We start from the raw sequence: 11,481 nt of genomic DNA, 5'->3' as shown, positions 1-11,481 counted from the left end.
ATATCACTCCGCCCTTTTCCAACAGATGTCATTTTTAGTATTGCTTACGTGCACTAATAAATGGCAACACTTGTATTCGATGGTACTTTATGCCAGCTGTCAAACGCACTACGTGACATTTGGTGGAAATCTAAGCAACAAGTGTTTTTACCCCCGTGACAATGTCGGTTTTCGTTCCAAGTAAATGTTATAAAATCAGACGGCGGTCTATTTTATGCCGTTAATAAATTAATTAAATCAACTATCACATGACTTACAGTGTCCTTGCGTGAGATGACTGATTTCTTATGGATCCTATCTTAAAGTGTTGAACACATTCCTTGCGTCGTCTCGTGCGAGTCAGATCTCATTATATTTTAAATGGCATTGATATTTTGGGTTTTGATTACTATGTCTAAAGTCGAATGAAACTCTCGAAATTCCCCGATAGAATATTTATTGACCCAATGACAGATATCTTTCAAATTTTCACAAAATGAAAATTGACATATCGATTAAATCATTTTATATATAGGATTGTAAGAATTAAGAACATTCAAAAAAATCAGTAGTTAATTTAGGAGACCGAGAGAGAATCGGCCTTGATGCTATTTCGCAATATTTTCGATCTCGGTTATTTTGGTTTAGTTTCGTCGCGTTGAGGCAAGTCGGTGATTTTATTCCTTAATAAAAATTTAAATAAGCTCACCCCGATTTGAAAAGGTTACAGCTGATTATTAAATTCCCGACTGGAGGTCGAGTTCCCTCTGGACTCCTCTCGGCTCGTCTGCTTCAGGCCGTCGGCAACGGCGGGTGATCGGAAGAAATCGTATCCAAATTTTAAATTAAATTGTTCCAAATTTTCACCAGAAAAGTTTCACTCTCAAAATATATTTTCGGATTTTTCCTAGTTCTTTCACGATTTGAGTGTTTAAATTTGTGATGCCTAATTTGTCTTCGCTTTTCGTAATTTTAAGTTCACAGTAAAAATGATGAGGTACCGATCACTAAACTTTAACTTCACAAACCTGAAATTTCACAAATACGAGTCGAAAGCCTTCGAAATATCAAAATAAAATGAGTGCAATCAGGGACACTCGAGGTGTATGATATGCTCCGTAACACGTCTACGAAGATCGGCGTAATTGACGTGTGTCTTTGAAGGAATTATTACTGCGAAAATCACTCGTTTTCACTCCGCACAGTTTACCGATCGGTTGGGAATCCAAGATTAAGGGTAGCGAACTCGGCGTTGGGGTAGCGAGAGGAATAACGCAGGAGCCAATGATTATGTTAATTCGGCGACAATATAGCCGTGACTGGCTTCTTTTCGGGCGTCACCGTGTTGCGATGCGCTCGACGAGGATGCTTGCGTCATCACTCCCCGGGCACACGTGCAAATAGGTGAGCGTGATTAGAAGGTGTGGGTTACAAACATGAGCTGATTCCAACCCATTTTGCCTCGCGCTAGCCGCTAAACGACAGCTTTAGAACCGAATAAAAGTCGGAATAAAATCATCAGGATTTTCAAAATTCTGTACACAACATCCCCCCCGTGAAGGACGGAATATCAATGATTTCCGGTCTTCACGTGATTATGTTTCGTTGTCTAAAAACGGGGCGCACAGACCAGTCGGATTCCTAGAGGTGCATATTGCTCTACGTCGTGCTGATCCAAGAGGGCATAATGGTCTCGATCTTCGGCAAGGACTACGTAGGGCTTCTTCGGTGTTATATGCGCTGACAGAGTTCGATTTCCGACGATTTGGGGCCTTTTGCATGGATGAAGTCGGTAGACATGGTAAGTTTCTCGACCTAATAATGGCAAAGTAATGACTGCCAAAAGCTTTCCTCTAGCATGAGCGACCTGGATAGTGCTGACTTTGGATAATGCCGCATAATCTGTTGCTCCCGTCGGTATTGGGAACTCCAACTCCGGATGCACTGACTTGATGTTCTCAGCTACATCGGGTATTTGTTCCGGGGTGAAGAGCGTGTGCGAAATTCCAATGATGGCAAGTGGAGGCACGCGACGTCCTCGTAGATCAATGGCTTTCGTTTTTCGGGCGGTAAAGAGATCATCTAAGTGGCGATTCAACTGTATAATCTGTATTTTTTTCGTTTCGATGGAATTCAGTTTGGAGATCTCTTCACATTCTTCCTTGTCGATGATCGTTATGCACTTGTCGAGCATCGCGTTGTGATGAGCTAGCTATTTTATCGATTTGCCGATGGAAACTTATCAAATCGATACTCGTAACGATACGCCATTCTTTGCGCACTAGCTGAATGTCTTCCAGTGACTCATAGTAAATGCCAGGGTTGTTGTTGATGTATTTCAAGGTAAAGGGGGCCTCATCTTTGGGTGAAGTGTATGACGGCAATCCGTCACTCCGGGTTACGGATGCACAGAGCCAGATCACGCCCAGTAACTCGATGACTCGCTGACGGGCTTCGACATTTCCGTCACGCTGTTTCCTAACATTTTAATACAATTCATCTGAATTTAGAGTGAGGTGAGCATTAAGAACCATCCTGGTTTACGTTTATAGATTCTAGTAATTTGATATTTTCGTGATAGACAGAAGGAATTCCCCATACTTGTAATTAAGGATATTTCTAGAATCTCTTCGAACCGGGATAGATCTCATTCGGGCGCTAATTTGACCTTGCTCGGGTGCCTTCGATGTCGCGCACCTTCTGCATCTTCGAGAATAAGATTACCATTTTCGGTTATATCAATTATTTCGTAGGATAATTTGTAAAATTTATCAAGCCTTCCCTTTTCTGGGTTCGTTCAGAACATCGATGAACTGACCAGTCTGAAAATCTACCGGATGCGCATCACGGTCATAATATTCTTCAGACTTACGTTTCGCTTAGTTAAGATTGTCCGCTGCTACGACTTGAATATTGTCTAGACGACTTACCAGATCCACGATGTAGTCGTGATACCTCTATAAGTCTCGTTCGTCGGGGTATGCTGTTGGAGCGCGGGCCCTCCGACCGAACACGAGTTCATAGGGTGTGAAACCAGTCGCCAAATGTACTGACGTGTTATAGGAAAACATAGCGAATGGCAATAATAGATCGCACTCCTCTATGTCTTTCATCACAGCTCGTATAAAGTCAAGCAGCACTCAATGACTGCGTTCCAACGACCCATTGGTCTGCGGTCGGTATCCTGAGGTTGTTATCTGATCTACCCTGCAAATTTCGTTGACCTGAGCAAAAAGTTTGCTAGTAAAACTCGTACCTCTATCAGACAAAAGTAACTTCGGGGCCCCGTATACTGCGTAGAGATGGCTAGCTATGGCCGTTGAGATAGTCTCGGTACGAATGTCGGGTAATGCCACGGCAATGCAATACTTCGTTAGTGAATCTTGGATAGTTGGAACGTGTACATTACCACAGGGGTTAGCCTAATCGGCCCGACGGTGTCGATTGCTACTCTTTCAAAAGGTTCGAGCGGAGTGTTCGTGATAATCATGCGTTGGCACGTCTTGATTCGCGAAGCTTTTTGTTAACGGCAGACGCGACAATGGCGTACTCGGTGACTTGTTGTACTATACCGGGCCAGTAAAAACGCTCGCGAATCCGGCGGCAAGTTTTTATCGCACTTTTGTGTCCTCCCACTAAACTGTCGTGGGCTTCGTGAATTATTCCCGTATGTAACTCCTAATTAGGGCACTTTACCTTCCCTTGACATAAAACAATTCTTACTTGAAATCCTTCGAAAACTTCCTCGAGTAAAGGCCTCACATCCAATTTTCCTATCTCGTCCCCGAGTGTGGCTATCCGAAAGGACGTAACTCGATAGTGCTCTATCGCCTCACGTTACCGCGTTAGGCCTAGCAGTACGTCCTGAATATAGAGTTTCTGCGAATTATGTGACTTCACAATGACAGTAAAAGTCCTATATTTCCCGGCGGGTGTAACTAAAACTTCTCCGATCTTCGGATTATATCGTCTGAGTTCTCGAGTGTCGATGTAGCTCACGGATTGAATGAGTTTTGACACGGAGCTATTGATCTTGCAGTCAGCTGATAGAAAATGAACCAAATTGTCTCGTTGAAAAGTAAGCCCGTCATTGGTCTCGATCAACGTAGGCTCCAACTCGGGGCCGATGTTCGGATTCTCTGCCGGGTAAATGTCGCTGAATTTCTCAGGATCCGAGGTCGGTTCTAAGCAGACTCCTCCATCAGCCGATGGATTAATAGTTCCGGTCACAGGGGAAGGTCTAGCACCCCCACCACCCGTGATCGGAGAATTGCGCTCCGCATCACCTAGTTCAGTCGCGGGCGGCAATGAGAATCGGATTCTTTTTATCTTCGGTTTTTATGTAGTCATAGAAGGTTGTCCACTCGTTATAGGACTCGACTTAGCAATGGGATTCATGGCCGACCGAGGCGTCGGCATAAGGAAAATTCGATTGCTTCTGGTAGGGATGACGGAAGTCGGCGGCAATGTCGGCCGTTTCAAGACCACGGGAGTCGATACTTCCGAGATTTTCTTCCCAGTTGACGACGATGAGGATTGGGGCTCATCTGTCGGTGGAACTTGAGTTTCGAGCCTTGCGTTTTTGTTCTCGTAAAATTGAGAGGACTCCAATTTGTTCTGCCTCGTCAAGTTAGCATGTAGACTCTCTTGCATCTGTATTAACCTCTCTAAAAGATTTTCAATTCTTTTTCCTCTATTGTTTGCTCGTGTCCCAATAGTCAGCTGATCTTGTGGGGCTTCCCCCTCGTCGTTATCTGATTCCTCGGAGTTCTCCGCATCCTCGCTTTGACCTTCAGCTTCTCTTTCTCCTTCGAATCCTATATCCTCTGGGATTCCTTTACTGCGGTTCCATTTGTCTAGCTCTCCGAATGCATGTTTCATTGAGTCAAGAAAGCTAGGTGATGGTCGAAACGAGGTTGACGCTTGGGGCTCAGCTGGTGTTGATCCCTTCGAAGTTGTTGGGGAGGATACGGGGAGATTTTCGTCAGTTGGCAAGGACAGAGGCGGTTCGTCTTCTTCAGAGTCTTCGGAATCTGGATCTTCCCTAGGGTTTTTCCTCACTTCTACGATCGCTTCGTTCTCGGGAGGTAGTAGCTCTTCGAACACCTCATCATCATCTGTATCATCATATTTAGGTGGTGGTGGTGTCGCAGGCCTAACAGACTGTGGCGGATTAGGTACGAGTTCTTCTTCCTCGGATTCTTCTGACGGATTCTCGTCTTCGGGATTATCCACGATTTCTGGTTCAGGTGTTGGTTTTGATCGCTTCGGATATAGCTGGGCCGCTCTTCGTGCCCTCAATCTGCTAGCTACCGGTATTTCCTGGTGTCTCAGCAGACCGGGTCGTTACTGATTTTGAGGTTATCGGTCGCGTCTTCGCTGGCTGAGACCGTTCTGCAGGGGGCTTTCCCTTCTCGGGCGGCACCTTCGACGTTGATGGGTCCATCGTCGGATTCTTCCTTGGTCTACCTCGAGGATGGGTGGGTGGATCTAATCCAGTTGGGTCTGCGAGAGTATTAGCTCTTGGCCTAGTTGGTAATTTTGCTCTATTATAAGGCAAGGCACGATACGACGCTTCGGCATCTGTAGTCGGCGGATTATCTGGATTGTAAGCCAGAGCTGAAGCGACTTGTTTCGTCTTTCCCGTTCGGTGGTACACTACGAAATCGTATTCTGAAATCTTAGTTTTCAGGTGAGCCCTCCAAGTGGTATAACCCGCACGGAAAAAATATATATGTCGAAGTATATGATGGATATATGCAGATCATATATCCATCATATAGGATATATTTCGGCCAAAAATGCAATAAGCTAAATCTATCTCAGATATATGTCGTTTTCTATCTAAAGATATACTGATGATATATTTTGCAATATATCCCAGAAATATTTAAATTACTTATCCCGCATATGTCCCGTATATTCGGGGCCCTTAAAAACATATATTCTATAATTGAATGCTACATATATATTTCGATATAACTACATAATATCCCATATGTATAATCATTAATATGTCTACGTAGCAGCAATATATATGTCAATCATATGCTCAATATACCTGAGAAATATCCAAAATATAAAATCACAAAAATGTCACATATAACGAGAAAATTTGTCGATTATATACAATATATATCCTTCATATATGTGGGCCTGAACATATATATCTTTTACTCTGAATATACTAAAATTCTTTCGAAGTAATTGTTACTTATCAAGATAATCGGATATTTAATGGATATTTGACGAAGTTAATCCTTCTATCATCAAAGTAGTTCAATGGTAAAATAACAGGAGAATTCTTACATCTCGTAATCAATTTAATTACTTAGGTTATGAGTAATTTTGGGAAAGAATGTCAAGGGCTATGTTTTGTAGTAAATTTTGTTAGCCGCATAAAAAGTGTTTTGACAATTCGTTCCCAAGATAAATGAACTATCCATAAACATTAGCCATTGACTTGAGATGGTTTACCACTTCGTTACCCAAGTCAGATGTGGATAACAAGAGGGAAGAATTCTCCCGTTTATGATGAGAAGTCGAGATTTGAAGGAAGGAGGAGGGTGAGGGATGAAAATTGATGCGTAATTATATCTATTTTATTTATTATTCCTTTTCCATGTATTACTTCCAAGATTCGTATTTATTGGGGTGGATGCATGCAATTGAAAGTTCATGTTTCGGCAAGTGCAGTAGTGTCACTCTCTCCTGAATCTCATGGACATTTATAACAGCTATGTCATCATATCGGTCCTTTACGAATTTCAAGTGCGATAATCTGGGATTTCTAGAAAATGGTGAATCAATTTTTTTATAATAGTACCCTACGGCATAACATTCTCGAGAATTCAGATGGGAACGAATTACAAACTGTTCTATCTCGAACACTTCTTGATCCCTAGATAATACAATGTAACTCTTTCGCTTTTGAGGTTTTTTATACAGTTTCGAATGAACCATTTCGCCATTGATCAGCATTCTTATAGCAAGTTCAATAGTTCTGACATTTTCTACGTCAATATCAAGTCTTCTGAAAGCTAGATAATACGGCCGACTGAGAGTGGCAATTCGCTGGACACTACCGAAAACACCAACGTCATTAAACCGCTGAGAAACTTTTGGCAAAATCTTCGTATGCAACATTTTTGATAAGAAATTCCTCTGAGAGTGACTCAAACTATCTTCGCATATATTCGTCAATTTAATAACTGCAATTTGAAATCGAAAGGAATCACAAATTTGCAATGGGACGCCACTGGAACTGTGGACACAATTTTTCAAACGGAAATTAAAAGATTCATAAATGAATGCACTGTGCGTCCAAAGGGGCCCCCATTGCAGGACGCTGTCTGGTAAATGGGTGAGTAGGTGGACATTGAAAGAAATATGTTCAAGGCCATATAACTCTCTCACTCCTTTCACGAACTCATATAGACACTGACGTGCATATTCCACCTCAGAGGGCATAATAGAAGTCTTCAAGAGTATGGACATTCCGTCCATGAGTAATGCCCAATGCTCGACGTATTTTCGTGGAGCAATTTCCTTAAGAATAGGTAAACTATAGAACAATAACCAGATGCTCCATTCATGCGCTTTCCAGAATTTCCGTTCACCAATGTTTCGGGTTGTCCTAGAAATTTCTAGCATTGGAGTAAATGATTCGAGTATACTATTTATCAAAGCCTCATGTTGCCCCAAGAAGAATGGTTCACCACGGTATTTTGGATCCAACCACAGTTTGCAAAATTGTTTTGCTACACCTAATGTCGCTAGGTGCATCCAATCTGCCACAAGACCATCAATTACATCAACACCCGGGACATCATACAAGACAGATCGACCTTTCATCCCNATCAATTACATCAACACCCGGGACATCATACATGACAGATCGACCTTTCATCCCCTTTTCTCCATTCCTAGCATGATTCAGAGTTTCATAATGATTTCGAAGACCCTCTCCGAATGGATTCCCATTGGCATCAATTGGATACACTCTGACAGAACCACGACCTTTGGGTACTCGAACTCCGGGATGGAGGCAAAGACCACAGCCCCACTCTCCGTTGAACTGATGGCTGTTCCTTACGACAGGTCGAGCAACAGAATCACAAATTCATACTAAAACTTGACACTTTTTATGATATGCATTTCCCTGATATTCATATTCCAGACCACATGAATTCAGATCTTGCAGTTCAATTACAAAGGGCTTCAACATTTCGTTCATATCTGTGGGTTTTCCTTTTCCAAACCATAAACTACATAAAATTATATTTTTTGCTCTTTCTCGAGGTGGTATCTCATTGATTGTACATAGAACCGGGTAGAGCGACGTTGAAGAGCTCTTGAAAAAGGTGTACCGTCGACATTAAAATTTATAGTGATGGTATCACTGGAAACAATTTTTTTATACATTGTACCGTCAAAAATGTCTTCGATGGCATATTTATTCGATTTTTTCCGGTTCGTTGATCAATTTATCATGATTCAATTCTAAAAAGTACTGTATTTATTCCTTCAGATTTATATACAGAACGACATTTCCACTTTTCCAATTAGTCGTTGTGTCAGTCACCTGATGACACCGGGGGTACGTTAGAACATTTGGTTCGGCTCCAGATTGTCCAACTTCTTTCCCTATGTAACTCTGGCATTCTCCACAGAAATGATGAATTGACAAATAATCGCAAAGACTATTTGAAATTTTCTTCCAATCATATTTTGAAGAATGTGAAATTCTTGCATTGGTTAATACTTTTGCTAATAGCAGAACATCTTCCGTTGCTGCATAGGAGAAATTATGTCGTAACTTAATAGCCAGGGCTATTATTGTAGCTATCAATTCTTCTGTTGAGTATCCAGACAAAGATGGAGGTAAGATAGAGTGAGTGGTATTGGCTCGAGTGAGAGGAGTTTCTTCACCTGGTAAAATAACTTCGTCTTCACTTTCGTCGGTGTCCTCACTTGAATTATCACTATCGATTGTATTGCTTGCTAAATCATCGATATGGTCATCAAACAATTGATCCCCTCTTCCCGCCTCGTCTGCTGAAGAATCATCGGATGAATCTGCGAAGTTATCGCTCATCTCAGAAGGCTGTAAAAATCCGGGTAATGAAAATCATGAAAAAGGATGAATGATTGAAGATGGTAATATCAATTTATTTTTATAATAATTATAGAATTGAATTGATAAATGAACGATGATTAGGAAACCCAACTATCATCGTAGTCACAAAAAGAATTTTTTGAGGCTTGTACTCCATATCAATTATAAATGAGATGAGTGCACAATTAGGTATGATTTGAGATTCTGACGTTTCACTGAAACAGTTACATGTCATTACTACATCATCAAATTATGTCGGTAAACATGAATTTTGACAGGAAGTGTCGAAAGATATTCTTTCTTGCAATTCTGGAACTCTCCATTGATAAAATACAGGGGAAATGAAGAGGAATGTTAAACCAGATTCAACTTTTCACTGCTCATTACTCTGCTACTAAAATATCAACATAAATCTCATTATCTCAATTCATTGAATAATTCATCAAAAAATAACACTTGAGTCGAAATGATGAAAATATGATGAAATTATCCTCCTCCAGAGTTCTTGGAGGATTGAATGTCAAGACATCTTCGTTGTTAAGCAGGCAATTTTCCACAAAAAGAGTCTCGTCACATGTGTACTGATGAAGTCAATAACAACCATTTTGTACCGTCATGGTACATTTTCCATAGAAAATTGACATATATAGAGAAAAAGCTCTTCACGTTTTTTTTCCGTATGCTAATAATTCGAAAGTCAATGTTATGAAGCCAACTACAGGAATGTCCATGGTCATTTGATGAAATGTAGATATAATGCTCACCGCCCCACTCAGAGAATCCTCCCCTTGTCCACTATTCTCCACAAAAAATGATGTCCTGCAACAATCAATGTAAAACAATAAATTTTGTCTATTGAATGCGGTCGATTTGATCAACTGAAAAGCACAAGTTTTAAATTAGGAAATAACTAACCTCTCACTTTTCCTTCTCATCACCCAGCGACTTTTAGTTCGAGCAGGAACACCACTATTGTTACCATACAGGGTATATAATTTGTATCTTTTCCGGATCCCAAATTGACGATTCATTGCTCACTGATTCTTTAAGCCACTATTTACCGAATTATTATTACTGCACAAATGATGATTGGAATTTACACTCTCGATACTCTCATATGACACGGATTCGGTAAGATCAAAATGCATGTGTGGTTGTTCACTTCCGGATATATCCGAGGCGGGAACGTAACTGTGAGGCATGAACCAATGGGAGTCGTTTGCCTTGCGCGCGGTGAGACACTGTGAAACTAACCTCATCAAATCCAATCTTTTCAATCACATTTCTTCCAAAAAATTCTTTTTCCAGACTACGAAGTGTGTAACGGTATCGTTTCCATTTATTTTTTGCTATTATTATCCAACAATCATTTAATTTTTCGTCTCAAAAATTGATCCATTACTATATTACCCGTATACATTGGAATGTAGTTCATGGAAGCTGCAGTGACTGTAGTTGTACTTCCGCCATTTTTGTTATGGAATTCTCGATAACCTCATCAACGTGTCAGAACGTGCTTTACGTTGCCATTGTGCACACTGGAATTTCGTTGTCTTAGAGTGAATTTTTAACAGTTTATCGTGATCACAGGAAGGTTGCAAGTAAGTATTGATCATTTTTTCCAATTAATCGCAGCAAGTTGCAAATGTACTTCCGACAAACAGTCATCGAATCATTTGCTTTTTTCTCACTCCTCATTCACCAGAAATGAAAATATGAATGTCATAATTTTTCATGATCATTACATGAATCGGAAATTCCTGTTATCGATTTTTTTCAATCAGCTATCTGTTTCTAATGAGTTGAATTTCTCCCCAGAATGCCAAAACCACCCTTTGCCACAGTGAAATGGGTCGGTGGGGAAGATGACGGCAAAATTCCTGTGGGGGTACCACTCGAATGTATCTTAAGGTTCGATTATAAGGAGTTTTTCTCTGAAAATTTCAATCCTGACCTGGCATATGCAGTCCAATGGCGAACTGCAGGGAAAAAACCACCTGGAGGATGGCCCATTTATGATGGGGTGGTACTGGACGTCGCAAGTATATCCTGAAAATTTTCAAACTACCACGTATTGAATTGTTTGTTCCTCCCCTTCGCACATCAGTTTCCTAACGTTATTTTCCATTAATGTTTGCATCTCTAGCTACCGTTCAAGTACTGGAGAGGAAGAGCGAAAATTATGTTTATCCTAAATCTCCACGTTTGCTACCTCGAGGTACAGGAGCTTCATCACCTTCTCCGTCACAGCCTAGTATTTCGGGACAGAAGCGAGCCTCTGTCACCCCCGCAAATGCTAATAAATGTAAGGTAAAAATCTGAATTTTCAAAGTTATGAAAATAACTCCTGATCAATTAACGATTTTGATATCCGTCAAAAATTG

General features: G+C 40.9%; 1 protein-coding gene across 1 annotated transcript; it reads right to left on the bottom strand.

Annotated features, from left to right (window-relative positions):
- Positions 1-4,317: 4,317 nt before the first annotated feature.
- Positions 4,318-9,076, bottom strand: LOC107040850 (E3 ubiquitin-protein ligase RNF12-B-like). The gene is made up of 3 exons (XM_015261117.1): positions 8,911-9,076; positions 5,405-5,637; positions 4,318-5,301 (listed from the first exon to the last, which is right to left on the bottom strand). The coding sequence occupies exons 1-3, from the start codon at positions 9,074-9,076 to the stop codon at positions 4,318-4,320; spliced, it is 1,383 nt and encodes a 460-aa protein (XP_015116603.1).
- Positions 9,077-11,481: the final 2,405 nt, after the last annotated feature.

The sequence above is a fragment of the Diachasma alloeum genome, unplaced genomic scaffold (genome assembly GCF_001412515.2).
Source record: "Diachasma alloeum isolate Michigan unplaced genomic scaffold, Dall2.0 Dall_scaffold_00348, whole genome shotgun sequence".
In the NCBI taxonomy this organism is placed as follows: domain Eukaryota; kingdom Metazoa; phylum Arthropoda; class Insecta; order Hymenoptera; family Braconidae; genus Diachasma; species Diachasma alloeum.
Note: the sequence above shows the minus strand (reverse complement) of the source record. Positions and strands in the feature narration are given on the sequence as shown.

Excerpts from the sequence above, each read along its gene's own strand:
- LOC107040850 (XM_015261117.1), bottom strand. The coding sequence starts at position 9,076 with ATGAGCGATAACTTCGCAGATTCATCCGATGATTCTTCAGCAGACGAG. Across the intron at positions 5,638-8,910 it reads AGACGAAGTTATTTTACCAG|TGTACCACCGAACGGGAAAG; the intron begins GTGAAGAAACTC and ends ACGATTTCGTAG. Across the intron at positions 5,302-5,404 it reads TGGACCCATCAACGTCGAAG|GAAATACCGGTAGCTAGCAG; the intron begins GTGCCGCCCGAG and ends CTGAGACACCAG.